Source organism: Oscarella lobularis, chromosome 17 (assembly GCF_947507565.1).
Source record: "Oscarella lobularis chromosome 17, ooOscLobu1.1, whole genome shotgun sequence".
Taxonomy (NCBI): Eukaryota; Metazoa; Porifera; class Homoscleromorpha; order Homosclerophorida; family Oscarellidae; genus Oscarella; species Oscarella lobularis.
The window spans coordinates 39,490-56,263 of record NC_089191.1 but is presented as its reverse complement, the minus strand read 5'-3'; the positions used below and the strand labels follow the sequence as shown (position 1 = coordinate 56,263).

At 41.4% G+C, this 16,774-nt stretch overlaps 6 protein-coding genes and 1 non-coding gene across 8 annotated transcripts; 4 read left to right on the top strand and 3 right to left on the bottom strand.

Moving 5' to 3' along the window:
- Positions 1-14: 14 nt before the first annotated feature.
- LOC136197271 (rho-associated protein kinase 2-like) lies at positions 15-6,397 on the top strand. Of its 2 annotated transcripts, XM_065987000.1 has the most exons (40): positions 15-156; positions 234-315; positions 485-585; positions 634-693; positions 746-881; positions 930-1,132; positions 1,192-1,248; positions 1,313-1,400; positions 1,459-1,500; positions 1,556-1,652; positions 1,706-1,797; positions 1,845-1,951; positions 2,004-2,059; positions 2,128-2,170; positions 2,226-2,287; positions 2,353-2,491; positions 2,545-2,586; positions 2,641-2,757; positions 2,819-2,968; positions 3,028-3,124; positions 3,176-3,273; positions 3,326-3,464; positions 3,523-3,785; positions 3,843-3,904; positions 3,958-4,027; positions 4,085-4,188; positions 4,251-4,332; positions 4,402-4,506; positions 4,554-4,614; positions 4,669-4,886; positions 4,949-5,011; positions 5,069-5,107; positions 5,165-5,255; positions 5,318-5,391; positions 5,445-5,542; positions 5,605-5,689; positions 5,746-5,808; positions 5,862-5,901; positions 5,961-6,063; positions 6,124-6,397. In XM_065987000.1, the coding sequence occupies exons 1-40, from the start codon at positions 82-84 to the stop codon at positions 6,167-6,169; spliced, it is 3,750 nt and encodes a 1,249-aa protein (XP_065843072.1). In that variant the 5' UTR covers positions 15-81; the 3' UTR covers positions 6,170-6,397. The 2 variants fall into 2 exon arrangements, with proteins under 2 accessions (XP_065843072.1, XP_065843073.1); XM_065987001.1 differs by lacking the exons at positions 3,028-3,124; positions 3,176-3,273.
- A 43-nt stretch (positions 6,398-6,440) lies between these two features.
- LOC136197280 (uncharacterized) lies at positions 6,441-7,474 on the bottom strand. The gene is made up of 3 exons (XM_065987011.1): positions 7,293-7,474; positions 7,077-7,238; positions 6,441-7,014 (listed from the first exon to the last, which is right to left on the bottom strand). The coding sequence occupies exons 1-3, from the start codon at positions 7,441-7,443 to the stop codon at positions 6,557-6,559; spliced, it is 771 nt and encodes a 256-aa protein (XP_065843083.1). The 5' UTR covers positions 7,444-7,474; the 3' UTR covers positions 6,441-6,556.
- Positions 7,475-7,565: 91 nt separating this feature from the next.
- LOC136197279 (eukaryotic translation initiation factor 2 subunit 1-like) lies at positions 7,566-8,998 on the top strand. The gene is made up of 7 exons (XM_065987010.1): positions 7,566-7,829; positions 7,896-7,975; positions 8,037-8,182; positions 8,244-8,350; positions 8,412-8,509; positions 8,560-8,706; positions 8,760-8,998. Exons 1-7 carry the CDS (start codon positions 7,592-7,594, stop codon positions 8,904-8,906), a joined length of 963 nt encoding a protein of 320 aa, XP_065843082.1. The 5' UTR covers positions 7,566-7,591; the 3' UTR covers positions 8,907-8,998.
- On the bottom strand, positions 8,991-10,243 carry LOC136197282 (calcium and integrin-binding family member 3-like). The gene is made up of 7 exons (XM_065987013.1): positions 9,896-10,243; positions 9,810-9,844; positions 9,650-9,752; positions 9,491-9,595; positions 9,395-9,437; positions 9,210-9,346; positions 8,991-9,157 (listed from the first exon to the last, which is right to left on the bottom strand). Exons 1-7 carry the CDS (start codon positions 9,953-9,955, stop codon positions 9,047-9,049), a joined length of 594 nt encoding a protein of 197 aa, XP_065843085.1. The 5' UTR covers positions 9,956-10,243; the 3' UTR covers positions 8,991-9,046.
- A 150-nt stretch (positions 10,244-10,393) lies between these two features.
- On the top strand, positions 10,394-10,478 carry LOC136197626 (small nucleolar RNA SNORD36). Its single transcript, XR_010672552.1, has one exon. It is a non-coding gene; the product is annotated as a small nucleolar RNA SNORD36 (small nucleolar RNA).
- A 1,710-nt stretch (positions 10,479-12,188) lies between these two features.
- Positions 12,189-15,417, top strand: LOC136197275 (intraflagellar transport protein 52 homolog). The gene is made up of 16 exons (XM_065987004.1): positions 12,189-12,348; positions 12,425-12,660; positions 12,788-13,262; positions 13,322-13,449; positions 13,503-13,720; positions 13,796-13,871; positions 13,922-14,008; positions 14,074-14,206; positions 14,279-14,374; positions 14,420-14,488; positions 14,561-14,638; positions 14,688-14,764; positions 14,823-14,910; positions 14,960-15,068; positions 15,128-15,338; positions 15,392-15,417. Exons 3-16 carry the CDS (start codon positions 13,254-13,256, stop codon positions 15,393-15,395), a joined length of 1,383 nt encoding a protein of 460 aa, XP_065843076.1. The 5' UTR covers positions 12,189-12,348; positions 12,425-12,660; positions 12,788-13,253; the 3' UTR covers positions 15,396-15,417.
- Positions 15,340-16,749, bottom strand: LOC136197276 (uncharacterized). The gene has a single exon (XM_065987005.1). The coding sequence runs from the start codon at positions 16,496-16,498 to the stop codon at positions 15,407-15,409; it is 1,092 nt and encodes a 363-aa protein (XP_065843077.1). The 5' UTR covers positions 16,499-16,749; the 3' UTR covers positions 15,340-15,406.
- Between the last annotated feature and the right edge of the window lie 25 nt (positions 16,750-16,774).

Sequence of the window (16,774 nt, the reverse complement as noted above, 5' to 3'; positions counted from 1 at the left end):
AGGCAATATGGCCCCTACAGTAAAGTGAAGAGGCAAATGTCGTAGAACGTCGCTTCTCGCCGTCGTCTTGCAACGTGAAGCATGGAGAGCCGCCGATTGGAACTAGAACACTTAGTCACCGACTCGAAATCGCCTCTCTTCGCCGACAGTCTTCTGGTTCGTTAGGAAAAAAGGAAAAAAGAGTTTGAACGGCGACGAAATAAGGCTCGCCTTCTCTTTCTCTTTCTCGTTAGGACTCGGTAGCGGCGCTTGTCGTAGACTGCAATCTTCCGAGCCTTCGCCGGAACAAGAACGTAGAAAATTTTCTAACTCGCTGTAAGATGATAGTTAAGATGATTGGGGGCCCGGGGGGCCCAGTGGGGGGCCCGGGCCTCGGGGGTCGCGCGCGCACCTTTCATCGTCATTCTTTTGTTGCAAGTCTCCCCTCCATAGTCTCTTCCTCAAAGGGGACCCCCCCTAGGGAATTTTTTTCTTTCTTTCTTAGATGAAGAGCCCGTTCGAAAGATTTATCAATCGCGACTCAAATCGGACGATTTTGACGTCATTAAATTGATAGGAAGAGGAGCGTTTGGCGAAGTTCAATTGGTAAAACTAAATTCTCAATTTAATTTATATAATTGAATTATCTCGAAGGTTCGCGAAAAATCGACAAAAAATGTGTACGCGATGAAAACTTTGAGCAAATACGAAATGGTATGACGTCGCGTCAATAATAATAATAAAAATTAATAATGACGTTGTCTAGATCAAACGATCGGATTCGGCGTTTTTTTGGGAAGAACGTGACATCATGGCGCACGCTAGCAGTCCCTGGATTGTTCAGCTACATTACGCCTTTCAAGACCAACATCAACTCTATATGGTCATGGAATTCATGCCAGGTATATAGTATTAATATGATTATTGATTTTTTCTTAATCTTATGTAAGGTGGTGATTTGGTTAATTTGATGAGTCAGTATGATGTTCCACACAAGTGGGCTCAATTCTATACAGCTGAAGTCGTTCTTGCTCTTGATGCTATACACACACTTGGCTACGTTCATCGTGACGTCAAACCGGATAATATGCTTCTCGATGCCAAAGGACATCTCAAATTAGCCGATTTTGGAACATGTGTCAAACTTGATGAGGTCACACAATCAATAGGTAGAATTATTGATTATTAAAATTAAATATTTTATATATGAAGAATGGAGAAGTGAGGTCCGAGACGGCGGTTGGTACCCCGGATTATATTTCACCGGAAGTATGATTCACTATTTATTTATTTATTTATTTATTTATTTATTTATTTATTTTCTTGACCATAGGTTTTGAGATCTCAAGGTGGCGAAGGTGTCTATGGAAAGGAATGCGATTGGTGGTCGCTAGGCATTTTTATATACGAAATGCTAGTTGGTATATAAGAAATAGTTTAGTTGATAAATGATTAATAACTAATATTGTTTATGTCAAGGTGACACGCCCTTTTTTGCTGAGTCACTTGTAGAGACTTATGGTATGTCTGGGGGTTAATATTATTATTATTATTATTATTCTTTAATTATTTATAGGAAAAATCATGAATCACAAGACGGTTTTGACGTTTCCCGATGGCGTTGATATTAAAGCCTCTGCTAAAGGAATAATATCGTCATTGATTCGTGAAAGGTACGCGCGCGCATGCGCACATACACACCCTTATCTAATTATTTAATTATTAGGGAAGAACGACTTGGTTGCCATGGAGTCGATGAAATCAAAAATCATTCATTTTTTGAAAATGATTTGTGGACTTTTGATACAATTCGGCAAGGTAAACAAACAAAGTTGCTTGTGCGCATGCGCAATTTGTTTCCTTAGCAACGGCTCCGTGGATTCCCGACTTGAAAGATGAAACAGATACGGGAAACTTTGATCCTCCGGACGAGGACGACAAATCAAAGAGAGAAACGTTTAGCGTTCCAAGAGTGAGTTTACTATAATATCGGATCAATTAATTAATAATAATAATAATAATAGACTTTTGCTGGAAATCATCTTCCGTTCATTGGCTTCACATTTTCTAGAACTGATAGGTTAGGGGGTAGACGTCACGTCGCGTCACGTGACTGACTGACTGACTGCATTTTCTTTATTAAATTAGCCTTTTTCGAGATTACTCTCCCGCAGCGGGAAAGAGGACTACTGTAAGTAATTCATATACAAGTTGCATCATGGGGATTTCTCATCATCTATTTTTAGGGATCTGACGTCAATGTCCAAGATGCAGAAAAACTCAAAAACGAATTAGAATCCATAGAAAAGTAAAATTATATAACTCCTAACACGTAAAGATTTCATTCTCCTTCTTCTTCTTCTTCTTCTTTAGGGAACTTCGAGCGGAGAACAATCGGCTGACTAAGGAAGTGAAAACGTCCAAAGCGATGGTCAAAAAATTAGAAGACGAAAAATTAAGCGTCGAAAGAGATTTGATTACGTCACGAGTATCAGAAACGAAAATACGGGAGGTTAGCAAACAAACGTCAAAAAAATCGTCATGGTAACACGTATATTTTTTTAGCTTCAAAAGAAGTATGATACAGAGAAACAATTGAAAGAAAAGGTATATAATTAAAATTATTAATAATATTAGTATTGATCTTTTTTTTATTTTTAGCAAGAGGCTCAGATGATTGAATTGAAAAAGAAGACGGATGCGGCTGTTGCGGCGAAAACGGAAAGCGAAACGACGTTGAAAAATCTTCAGAAAACTCATTCGTCAATGCAGAAGAAAGTATTGATATTTAGAGCTATTCGGTTATTGATTTCCGTTAGTAAATAATGTTGAATTCAAGTTTGATGATATGCAACGATCTGTCAAAGTTCGAGAAGAAGAGAAGGAAAAAGTGGCGTTGGATTTGCGAAAATCTGAGAGCAAAATGACGAAATTGGAAAATCAAATTCACGAATTAGAAGACGCCATAAAACAATTGGAATCAGACAAAGTCCCAATAAAGATGATAAATAAATCAATAAATAAATATCATCTTTTTTTCATCATTAGAGACGATTAAATAGTCACGTGGACGAAACGAAAAGATCTTTGGAAAGCGAACGAAATAAGAACGGAACACTAATGGATTCAAATTCCAAATTGAATTGTAATGATGACGTCATAGTGTAGCGTTGACGTCATTCTGTTTTTTTTCCAGCTCAAGTCAAATGTTTGCAGCAGAAAGTTGAGAGTCTAGAAAAGTCGGTTAGCGAATCGAAAAAGAAAATGGAGAAGAATATGAAAGAATCAGAAAAAGTAGGCTAATGGATATTAGGGTTAGTTAGTTAGTATTGATTTTTTACATTAGCTGAGTCGGAAGAAGGAACACGAATTGAAAATGTTGCAGCAGAAACTCGATCAAATGGAACAAGAGTATAGCAGCGAAAAGGCGGCGAGACACAAGAAATCGTTTCGCGCAAGTGGAGGAGGAGACGAAGAAATTGCAAGTCAGTAATTAAATCCACCATACGTACGTACGTTATTTATTTATATATTTATTTTTAGCTCTCAAAGTGCTGCTTCAAGACGAAACGGAAAAGCGAAAGCGATTCGAAGAGAGAGCACTTCAAGCGGGACAGGAAGTCGAAGAAAAAACCGTCGATTTGCAACATGCGCAGAACGGTTTGAAGCGCGTTGAAGAGGAATTATCGGCGGCCAACGAAGAAGTCGAAGAATTGGTGAGAAGACTTGAAGCAACGCGAATAGAGACAAGACAACAGGAAGGAGTGATCGAGGAGTTGACGAGAAGAAACGAGGATTTGGAGATGGTCAAAAAAGAAAAAGAAAAATTAATTAATTAACCTTTATATATATATATATTCTAGATAACTACTAGTGTCAAGGAGGACTTTGATAAAATGCAGAAAGAGATGATTTCATTGAAACGGTATTCATCTATTAATTAATTAATTAATTAATTATGTAATGTATTTGTTACAGAGCTAGTCGAGCTGAAGGAATGCAGCAGAGAGAACTCCAGGAGAGATTTGACGCCGAAATCATTGCTTCCGTAATTAATTAATTAATTAAATAATTTAATTAATCATATAAAATTAAATTTTTACAGGCTAAAGCGAAGAGTCAGTTTGTTGAGCAGAAAGAAAAAGCCGAACAGTTAGAACGATCTCTCAACGAAATGAGATGCACACTCAATCGTTTGCAGACAGAAAAGTTGATATTAATCTACGTGACTTTCGTCGTTGCTCTGTCACGTGCTATTTTCTTTGTTTTAGGGATACTCTTGCCTTGCAACTCGAAATGGCCGATGCTTCGGTGGAAAATTCTCATCGAGCAATGAACGTTGCCGAGTCAAAAGTAACATTAATAATATATTAATATTAATTTTATGGTTGACATATCTTTTTTCCCTTCAACCCTATATAGCAATCGGAATTGGAGAGAGAAAAGATGATGATTGAACTCGAATTGCAAGAGAATATGCAGAGACATCGGATTGAGATGCAAGACAATCGATCTCTATTGCTACAAGTGTGTATATATAGAGTTATATTTATTATTATATATTATACACACAGGCTGAGGAAAAGTTGCAACATTTGCAGAGAAAGAGCGAGCAGATGAAAGATCTTCAATCACGTGATTATTTAATTATTAATCTTTTTTTGAGTTAATTAAAGGCGCCGTCTTTAGGATATGAGGATGTGCAGTTGAAATTGGACGAAGTTGAACAACGTCTTGAAGCGACGACAAAACTCTTGGATTTGGAGAAGAAATTGAAAGATTCGGCTGTGAACAAGTTGGCGAGTGTCATGCTTCAAAAAGGACCGCAATCGTTGAAAGTCCAATCGTCGGTGAATTTGCGCAAGAAAGAAGTCGAATTGAGAAAAATGAAAGGGGAACTCCAAAAGGTGCGCGCGCTAGAGAGAAAGAAAGATGACGTAGACATTATAGTCTATCTTTGTTTCTATAGGAACGAGACAAGTATGCTAAGATGGTGTCAAAATATCAAATGGATCTTTCTGAAATTCAATCCGTAAGTTGTCCTCATTGGGTCATGCTAATCCGCGAATTTTTTCTATTTATTTTATAGCAAGTTACTGAAGAACAACAGCAGAGGTTTGGTCTTCAGGTATATCGCGTGTTTTTTTCTAATTTTGCACAATATTCATTTTGGCGGTTTCTGCAGGACGAATTGGAGAAGCGAGAAGTGGAAATTGACAAATTAAAGCAGCTCGTTTCCTTGCAAGAGGGAGGCTCCGAATTTGGTCTGCAGAAAGGTAAAGACATACATGTATGCGAGAGGGAGCACTCTTATAAGAGATACTTGTTATATGTAAAGAGCAAAAGCTTGAGGGAAATATGCAAATCCCGAAAAACGCCAAGTACAACAGAAAACACGGATGGAAAGATCAGGTAAATAAATACATAGATCAATAAATAGTTTTAATCTTTGTGTCTGCTTTCAGTACATCAAAGTCGATCCTGAGGCGCATAAAATTCTATTCTACGACAAGGAAGAAGAAAAATCATTTGGCGCTCCTCCTCAGATGATCGTTGATTTTGGGTATAAATAAGATCCTAGGAGTATATGATGCATTATAATGACGATTCTTTTTTTCATTCTAGTCAATTGCAGAAGGTTCGCGTAGCGCGCGCAGGCGATCCCATTGTGTCGCGCGTACCCGCCAAAGAACTCTCCGTCGTTTTTCTCGTACGTGGACCCGCCCCCACTGCGCATGACGTCACTACCATCGTTTCTTTTTATAGATTGGCTACACTCCACCTAGCAGTAAAGTGCCGACTCCAAGAAAAGACGGCGGCAATAATCCGGTCAGTTTCCGGGGGGAGGGGGACATAATGTTTCTAATTTATTTATTGATTAGTTTCCTTTTGGTGGTCTTGATGAACTGCACGAGAATACAGGTTTGTTTTGGGGGGAGACCATGAAGACCACTTAGGGTTTACTTTTTTGGGGGGTGCAGTTCTGATCAAGGCAAACTCGCAAGACGAAATGCAATATTGGGTTAGTCGTCTAGGCAAGCTTGTCACTCGACGAGAGTACGCAGCGCCCAGTTCTCCTAAAGGGTAAGCTGCGTGTCTGATACGGGGAAGGGGGGAGGGGGGACGTCATTATTTCTTGTACAGCGGAAAAGACTCAAAAAATAAAGGATCGACCCTGTCTAGGACCTAGCGACAAATGAAAGACAAATGAGAGAGAGAGAGAAAGAGAGAGATAAGACGACATGATTCTAGAGATTTAGGTTTAAAAGTCCTTCCTTTGCTAGTGCTCGTATATCTAAGTAGGCTTGTACGTACTTTAGCTAGCGGCAGTTGCAGTAAAGTGGCGTGGAACTGCGTTCCTAACAACTGAAATTAGCGTGCATGCAGTCCCTGATGATGATGATGAGATGGTGGTGGTGGTGGTAATGTCGTGCAGCGTGATTTAAAAAGAACGAATAAAATACGTACTTGATATCAGACAGACAGATAGACAGACAGATAGATAAATAGATAGATAGATAGATAGATAGATAGATAGATAGATAGAATTTTCTTTTGACTTGACTTGACCTAATTATTAATTAGTTTCCGTCGTCGTTTCGTCGTCAATATTTGTAAATGAGAGCGTCAACTCGGCATTTCCCTCTTTAACCAATGTATGATTTGTAGTGCATAGGACGTTTGACTGAACAGTTGTTTGTGGCTCAGGGATACGTCCCAAGCCCACTTTAAGAGTTGCACTGAATGGGAATTTGGAGCCCGTAGGAATGTCGAGAGTGACGACAGAAGTTCCGTTTTGCGTCAACGTCGATTCGCTACACATAAAATCGCTGTCGCATTGAAGAAAAGTGATCGTAGAAGTGGTCGTTCTGCAGATGACGATCATGTTTTCTTGACTTTGGAAAGGCGGAAAACGAAGGACTCCAGCCAATCGATTCATTTTGATGACGACATCGAGACTGCAAGTTCCATTTGAAAAAGTCTCCGTTGTACAGTCAAGAGTCGTTAGAAGCGATTTGTGATTGAAGGTAAGAGCTGATTAATTAATTAAACGAAATAAATAAAATCATACGTACGTACAGTAACTGAAAGTATACCCGTAGCGATATTATTCGTCCATCTGGGCGTGTGCGTTGCTATTTCAGTGTGAGTAAAGTTGGCTGGCGTAGGGGGAAGGGTTAGAAGAAAGACGGATAAAGTCGTGGCGAAAATTCCCGCCAAAAAACCGTAGAGCGTGAGATAGAACAACAAAAGTAGACCTAACTCCCCCCTTATATTACGGTGGCAGTGGTAGTAATATTTATGTACTCTACCCCATTCGACTCGCGATCTTTTGTTGATGAATGAAATGAAGGATTCTTTGATCGTTTGCAAAAATCGTAGCGGATGACGACGCACTGTTCCCAGCGCCGATGCAGCCGATCTGACAGAGTCGACAATAATCGATCTTCGTTTATCCAACATACCGTACCGTACAGTAGTAATTCGCAGAAGAAAAAAGTTGGAACTATGGCAACGGGTAGTCCCGTACTAATAATAGAGAGAAGCCAGATTAAATAGCACGTGTATATCGAGGCGCATGCCCTGGAAGCTACTGTTGTAGAACCCTGGAATGCCTCTATCGTGTAGGTTCTACGCTCACCGTTTTCCCGAAGTGGACGACGTCGTTATGGTGAACGTGCGTTCGATTGCCGAAATGGGTGCTTACGTCACTCTGCTCGAATACAACGACATCGAAGGAATGATTCTTCTTTCTGAATTGAGTCGCCGTCGCATCAGATCGATCAATAAGCTCATTCGAGTCGGTCGTAACGAATGCGTCGTCGTTATTCGAGTCGATAAGGAGAAAGGTGATCGATCGTAGTGTAACGAATGACGAAATGGAACGAAAAGGAATTTTTTCCACGACGAAAAAGGTTACATCGATTTGTCGAAACGACGAGTTTCTGCTGACGAAGTTCAAAAATGCGAGGAAAAATACAACAAAGCGAAAACGGTCGGGGTTTTTTCATGACGTCATATTTTTCTATTATATTACACGCTGACACTGTGTGTAGGTGAATCAAATTTTGCATCGCGTCGCTTCGTTGAAAGAGTACGAAAATGAAGAATTTGAAGAATTGTATGAGAAGACAGCGTGGGCTCTCGAAGCAAAGACCAAAATAGCAGGAAGTAGCTACGAAGCGTTTAAAAAAGCCGTAGGGTAAGTTAGAGTACATAAAGATGACGTTCAGATGATTTTGATTCTTGTGATGGGGGGACAGAGATCCAAGTGTTCTTGATGATTTTCATGTAACAGATGACGTCAAAGAACTTCTCTTTGAACACATCAAACGACGACTGACACCCAAATCGGTCAAAGTGCGAGCAGGTGACAATAATTAAATAACCCATATGATAGCCCTATTTTAATTAATTGATTAATATATTAGATATTGAAGTTGCTTGTTATGGTTACGAAGGTGTTGATGCTGTGAGGCAATCTTTGAAAGCGGGACTAGCCTTGTCTAAACCTGAAATGCCTCTCAAGGTTTAATAATTAATCTCAATTTATTTATTTATTTATTTATTGCTTTTTAGATTAATTTGATTGCGCCGCCCGTTTACGTAGTAGCTACGAATACTTATGATCACATTGAAGGCGTGACGTTAGTTGCCACGGCAATTCAATCTGTTCGAGCCAAAATTGAAGAATTTGATGGAGGATCGTATAACGTTAAAATGGAAGTAAGAAATAAATTTAAAAAACATAAAATCTTGACTTTTTGAATTTTTTCTAGCCTAAAGTTGTGACTGAAGCCGACGATACGGAACTTGCGCGAGAATTGGAAGAACACGAGAAAGAACAAGCTCAAGTGCCTGGCGACGATCCAGAGGAAGAAGAAGAAGTGGGAAGTGGAGCAGCAGGAGACGAAGAAGAACAGTAACAACAGTTTACTGCTAGTTTCTCTATTCATTTCATGGTTTGGTAAGCTTCTCTTGAGAAGAAATGGCAGCGCATACGCACACACTCACAGTGCTACATGTAGTGTCTATTAGAAATGTAGAACGCCTTTACGTAGAAACTTCAAAGTCGTAAGCGAAACGTATTCAAAAACTCGGGGCATTTCATCATAACAGTTTCAAATTCAAAAAAGTTCAACACTTTGTCGCCGTCCAAATCGGCTTCTTTGATAATCTGTGCCAACTCAATTAATTAATTAATCGATTAATTTAATTAATTAGGTTACTTTTTCGGCGATGAGAGTGCTGTCTTCAATGTTGAGATGACCTGTGATTTCGAGCTCACTTCCGGCGTCTTCACCGCACAAGGAATCAATCATTTGGACAATATCCTTTTGATCGATGACGTTGTCATTGCTGAAATCTAAAATAGAAAATTAACGTTTTCTTCAAATTCTTATAAAAGTGCAACCGTAGACTTTGAATGCCCATTCGACTTTGACAATTTTCGGAGCCTGGGGAAGTGAAATTATTATCATTAATTATTGACAAAATTCATAATCATTACGTTTTCACTTAGGACAGACATCATGTCAAGAAAATCTTCAAACGTTAGGTCGCCGCTATTGGATTGGGAAAAGACTCGACAGAGTCTTTCCTTGAACGGATTCACCTGGAAACAATACCTGTACGAATATGTGTATATATGGGGGAGACGGAGATGTACAGCTAGTTCTTCGATTCCAGACGTAATTCGACTCATCTTGATAACAGCGTTTCTGTTTTCTTCCAGTGCTTCGGGATCGAGTTCCCTGAATCGATGAAATACGCTATCGTAGAAAGAGGGATGCTCTATAGATGTCGCAAGCAAAGGAACGAAATCGTACTGCAAAATTTCGGGCTTGGTAAAGTAGGTCAACTCCTAAACGAAGACGCGCGAACGCAGAGAAGAAGAAAGGTGTGGTGGGCTTACGGCGTAGCATTGCAAGACGTCTTCCCTCAGATCTGACTGTTGCGAGCACGACGAGCCCATTGTTGCTTTCCTAGAGTGGGCGTATTCTAACGATTAGGCGTTGTGCATGCGCCGTCGAACACGCCACCGCGTGCTTCTAGAGAACGTCTTCGATTTCGTCGAGGAAGCTTGGATTGGAACTCGAACCGCTGTTGTTTTTGCTTCGCGCGGTTAAAGGTGAGTCTTTTCGCTTTGCTAGCTAGGCTGTTCGCGTGCGCGGCGACGAGAAAATGATGTTGGAAAAACTTTCGTTCAACCGAGCCTTCTCGCATTTGAAGAAATCGTGTAGAAACTGATTCCTTGCGACAGAAAAATATCTCCATTTGTTTATTCTGCGAAGAGAATGTGACTTGGTGTTTTCTAGGACGAGTTCCCGCGAAAGGGGCCCCCTCCTCTTTTATTCATCGCTACGAGGTAAGCGCAAACCACCGTTACACCTGCGTCACGTCGTCCCATTTACTGCAATGATGTTTATGAATTTCTTCACCTGCAAGTTGTTGAACTATTGAAGACGTAGATAACGAGCTTTTTAAATCTGAGCAGTTGAATGATTCTCCTCTATCATACACGTGTCAAACGATTCTTCTTTCTCAAAGGCGGGGTCTTGTTTTATTTTCTAGGCAAAATGCACACGTAACGTGCATGATACCAAGACAATGATGTGGCAACGAAGCTCTTCGTATCCTCACTAAGGTGATACATTTATATATAGTAGGGAGGATGTCTATTGTCGGAGGATGAGTTCCTTTTCTTGTGGCTATATTTGATATATGAGCTCTTTTCACATGTGTTTAAGTCTCTGATGACGTCCCCTTAATCCTCTAAACGATTGACATGGCACAATTGAAGTGTAGGAGAGTTGAAATTGTCTCTTAGGTCTTGACACAAGGGAATAAGGAAGCATTTCATTTCTAAATAATTCAATTTCGTGTGGGGGAAAGAAAGAAAGAATGAAGAGGAAGACAGCTGTGTTTGGTTGGATATTCTCTTGGTTGTATATTCTTGGAACACAGCTGTGGTCTGATGGCACGGACGTCTCATGGAACGGAAATCTTATACCGGTGCATGGGACATGGATCAATTATGTAGATAATATTCAGAGGATGAATAAAGGATGACGGCTCTTGTTATTATACGGAATTACGGCTGGCTCCTATAAGAAAAGCATGTGAGTGCGAGATAGTCTCATTCTCTCAACGAACGACGAACGACGAACGACGAACGACGAACGACGAAGACGATGAAGATGTATCTCAGTGTCATTGTTGTAGCTCTTCTTTTTCTTCAGCCTTCTCATCAAAGTGAGAGACTACTTATTCAAGTCTAATTCTTATACTCTATCCTCCTTTGATCTAGGCTGCTCTACTCCACCAGATGGCGCTTCTCTTACGACGAACAGCGGTCTCAATCTCGAGGATGTGACGTGCAATTCGGGCTATACACGCTATCCGAACAAATTGGATTCGTTTGACAATTTTGGCTTCACGTGTACGAACAAGAAATGGAGACCGGACTATGGCGATCGCACGGGCTCAAACGATATCGCCGATCCGTGCTGCCTCAAAGATCTCACCGTAAGTCATTTTTTGTTTGAATTTGGTTGCGCGCATGCTAGCTAAGCGTATGTATGGCCGGTAGGGGGCCCCCCTAAAGCCCCCTAAAGCCCCCTAAGGGGGGGATGTTGCACGGCTGAAACAAGAGAGCCAAGCATCTTCTCATACATTATTCATTCCCACTCCCTTCCTGTCTAATGACGAATGACGATGGGATCATAGGTGGCAAGCGGAAATTAAAAAATGTTTGTTGTAGGATTGTACGTTTGCTCGCATGCGTCATGATGCCGGTTTCTTTTCGTATTCGGCGTCGCAGAGTCTTCCCTCGTCCGGCCAATATATTTCGCCGGAGACGTTTTTTCCGACAACTCCTGCCTCGCCTTCCCCGTGCGCTATACACGGTTTCATTTCGGTGAAATATAAGTGCATGAGTGGAACGACGTTGGTTGGCACCGGAAAAAACGAGGGATCGTTTTACTGCTTTGAGGGCGTTTATCGCGAGGATAGTGGAGTTATAATAACGGGAAAGAATGCACTCAAGTGCACGATATAGCGCCGCTTTGAAACGTTGTTCTATGTGTGATTGACATAAAGAGAGCTTTTATGTTGTACGCACGATGTCAAGAGTAGGGCTATAAACTATTCGAATTATGCGCATTTAACCCCTTGTGAGAGGGAGCGTGCCCAATGACCCCTCCCCTCCGCTCTCCTCTCCCGCTGTCAGCGTGGGAAAAAGGGCGCTACTCATGCGCAATATCCCGTGTCGAGTTACGATTTCGCCCAGAGGAAGAATGCCGAACATCTTTCGTATTGCAACGGCATTTGTCGTCGTTCTTTCTTTAGATGCCGTCTACGGAGGAAGTAAGTCGATCTGTCTCAGCCAGATACACCTGTATGATGCCCCCCTCCCCTCCCCTCCCCTCCCCTCTGAGTCCAGAACCGGAATGCAAAGCTCCGGCCAACGCCGTAGCCGTTTCAACGACCAACGATGGTCTCAATTTGGAAGGAATACAATGCAAAGATCAAACGGCTCTTCAACCGACGGCAACTGACGACTCCAACGATTGGGGTTACGAATGCGTCGAAGAAGACGATGACGTGTGGACATGGAAGCCAACGAGTGGATATCGCACCGAACACGTTCAACCGTGCTGCCTTCCTATTCCTATGTCTGTAAGTTTAGTTAGGTGGGAAAAAGGAGTGGGCGAGGGCCCGGGCCTGGGTGGCCTTTTGGCCCCTCCTCCTTCTCCTCACGTACACTTCTTCTCTCTCTGAGTCTCTCTATCTCTCTCTTGTGTAGGCGTGCACGTTTGCGCGCGCGAGAAACGAGTCGAATTATTTTTCCTATAACCCGTCTCAGTCAGTTCCTCCGACCGGTGAAAGTGTGCCACCCGTCACTTTTCAACCGTCAAACCCGGAGGTGAACGACTGTGACGAACACTCTTTTCTCATGATCTACTACGAATGTATGGAGGGAACGGTTTTGAAGGGAACTGGCGAAAAATCGGGCGTATTTTATTGTTACGGCGGTGTCTATTACCAAGTGAACGGCCAATCCATGAACGGCGGAGCATCGTCTCGTCTTCTCTGCCAACGAGCTTAGACGGAACTCGGATATGATATCTTGATATTTTTACTCCTTTTCATGTTTTTTTTGTCGCATCCAAGCGCGCACGTGCAAACTCACGTGAGGCGATGAAGCAGTCGAGTGGCGCGCGCGCGCATGCGTTAGCAACGCGTGAATTTCTCTGTGAGACGCCGTCGCCATGCCCGAAGTAGAACGCTGTATTCGACTCCCCGAAGCGCGCGATTTTTCTTTTCTAACACTCTACAGACGATCGCGGACGAAGAAACGAGCAAAACGACGTTGCTCTTCGACGCTTCGAAGAAGGAAGTTTTTACGCCTAACAACGGCTTCAAAACGATTCATAGACGCATGCGTACGAGCTGGAAGATTGCAACGTATGTTTTCGTCGTCGTTTGATCGCGTTTTCGCGATTCGTTCGCTTTCTTAGGCATCGCGACGAAATTGTTTACGACAAGCTAGCGCACGCTAGAGTCTTTATTTTGGGAGGTCCACGCGAAAAATTCACTTCGCAAGAATTCGAAACGTTGCGAAATTACATCAATGAGGGAGGAAATGTTCTTCTTATGCTCGGAGAAGGCGGCGAAACAAAATTTGATACAAACGTCAATTTTCTCTTGGAAGAATACGGGATCATGATCAATGATGGTATGTGTTTATAGGATATATATATATATAGAGAGAGAGAGAGAGAGAAAGAGGAAAAGTGTTTTATTTTTCTAGATAGTGTTGTTCGTACAGTTTTTTATAAATATTTTCATCCTAAAGAAGTTGTCGTTTCAAATGGAGTTCTCAATAGGTAATTAGATTAATTAGATTAATTAATTAGATTAATTAATCTTATATTAGAGAAATCAATCGTGCCGCTGGAAAGTCAATTCCGGGTCAGCAGCATCATAATATTGAAAGTCAAAGTAGCACTTCTTCTCAAGAAGAGTAAGCTCAAGAGAAAATATTATTTATCTGTCCACGTGACGCAATGATAATAATTTCAATTGTAGTGATCTGACTTTTCTCTATCCGTATGGAGCTTCTCTCAATGTTCAAAAGCCGGCTGTTTCCGTGTTGTCATCCGGGAGCGTGTCCTTTCCTTTGAATCGACCAATTGGAGCTTTTTATACGGGACGTCGACAGGTACACGCCCACCCCTTCATGATGTTCCTCCCAAAATGAAATGATGACGTCGTCATGTGGTGCTATTAATAGAAAAATGGGAGTGGCGGCGGTAAGTTGGCAGTTTTAGGCTCCTGTCACGTCTTCTCAGATCAATACATTGATAAAGAAGAAAATGAGAAACTCTGGGTGCGTCATCACGTGACCATTAATTTATTATTTAATCCGTTCTAGGATGTTATTTTTCGATGGTTTACAACGGACGAAATTGAATTGAATGCTATTGATGCGGAAGACCCGGAAGTAGATAAGACTTCCGGAAATTGAATGTAACATAGAAAGAAATCTTTTTTTTCCCCTTTCCAACTACCCTAGGTATCAGACTATCACTTTATACCTGATACTTCGAGACTGGCAGATCGTCTTCGCGTTCCTCTTCAAGAGGGAGATGAAGTAGAAAAAAGATAATCAATGATATTTATGTAATTACGACCGTATTAAGATTCCGAGAGACTTTACGTCTCTCTTCAACATGTCTCTTTATCAACTTGATACATCTGTACTTCCAGATGCTATTAGGTACTACTGTACTACTAAGGAAAATAAATACCGTAATAAGTCCTATTTTTAACTAAAGAGCCTATGATCAGCTGAGAGTGAAACACGAACCCTTACAATTGATACAACCCCAATTTGAAACGCCTCTTCCGCCGCTCACACCAGCAGTAAGGACACTTGAAAAATAATTCGTTATTTATTTATTTATTTATTTAGGTGTTTCCGCCTACGTTTCGCGAAGTTCCTCCGCCAGCTCTTGATCTCTTTGATCTCGACGAACATTTTTCGTCGGAAAAAGTAAAACTGGCTCAAGTAACAAATAAATGTATGAATTAATTAATACTCCGCGTTTGACGTTTGTTTATTAATTAATTAATTAATTAGGTAATGATGACGATCTGGAATACTATGTACGGGAATGTGGAGAAATCCTTGGCGTTTCCGGAAAATTACCGGCAGATAGCCAAGACGCAAAGCACATTTTGGAATACATTTTTACTCAAGTCGTTGAATTCAAAAAACTCAATCAAGATGCCGATGACGATGACGTGGCAGCTGCAACCGCGACGACGATGACGGAAGAAATGAAGGAAGAGTGAGTGAAAATTTTATATTACAAAAAGTACATACAGTACAATGAATAATCAGATAAATAAGATAAGATCAAACTGGTATGGATGGGCTTCCACTACTTCCGCCGCCACCACCACTATTAATGTTGTATGAACTGTGCCTTTGATTTGTAAAATGAGAGACGTAGGGTATTCGTGCGGCCCTTGTGTTTCTTTTTCCACTAGCAGCAAAAGGGATATCAATATTTGTTCTTGATACACTTGTAGATAGTGATGACGTCGATGAGGAGGAAGAAGAAGAGGATGACAATTTGCTTGGTTTCATCATTCCCAAATGAAAAACAACGCACATGGCCCATATAGGCATAAAATATTTAACGATGCGAAAAACAATGTAATATATAGTGAAACCCGTTTGACTTTTTATGAAAAATGACCAACACGTGAATTCCTTATCCGTGCGATAGGAAACTTTGTCGACGATATCAATGACAATGCTGAGAAGAATTGCAACTTCAAAAACAATAACTAATGATATGACGTGACGTTTTTGACGTCGTTTGAAATCTTCTAACGTCATGACGGAATTGAGTACGCGATTGATATAAAGTGCGACGAGAGCGAAAAGTTGAACGAGAAGGAAATCGGAAACAGAAAATAATAGCCACGCATGCGCAGTACATTCGACGGAATCTTTTTGAACGTGAACAATGGCGTAGATCATAACGCTCGTGAAATAGAGAGCGAGAACGACGATAAAGGGAAATGCGAAGCGTTTTAACTTGGATTTATCTTGATAGACCATTGCGACGGCGAGTGCTGCGTAGAAATGAAGAACGGCGAGAATTTCTATAGCGTTGAGCCATTCGCATGCGAAAACGATTCGAGCGTCGTATTCGACGAGCCAATGAACGGCGAAGAGTAGACATTCGATTAGTGCTGCATAGAAAACGACGTAGTGATTGGCGTGTGCGCGCTTCTTTCGACGATGTAGCGCTATGATTTTGATAGTGCATACGAGTGCCGTTACAATGGCAAGAGTCGCTAGTGAGCCCGCTCTTGCGCACGCTTCTGGCGTATAATTTTTGAAGCAACCTCCAAGGTAGGGATCGGCCGGACTGTTGTTCGCTGGAATAGGCGTGATGTTGTTCGATCGATTCGTCATCTCCACCACCGCCGCCATTGTAGCTGTGTTTGTTTGTTTATTAACGTGCGTTACGCGCGAATAGTTGTGTCAGTGTGACGTCGGAGGCCGCGAAAACGTTTCTAATGTTCCCACAATAGCGTAGTCGTCGTCACGTCAGCTTGTTCCTATTACCTCACTAAAGTTGTTGGAATGACATACACACCTGTTGATCCGGATCCACTCCCCAAGCGTCGAAAGAGACGACCGACCAATGGGGGTGCAGTATTTGTTTTACGTCACGTCACGTGTCCGTGAGAACCTCCAGCGCCTTCC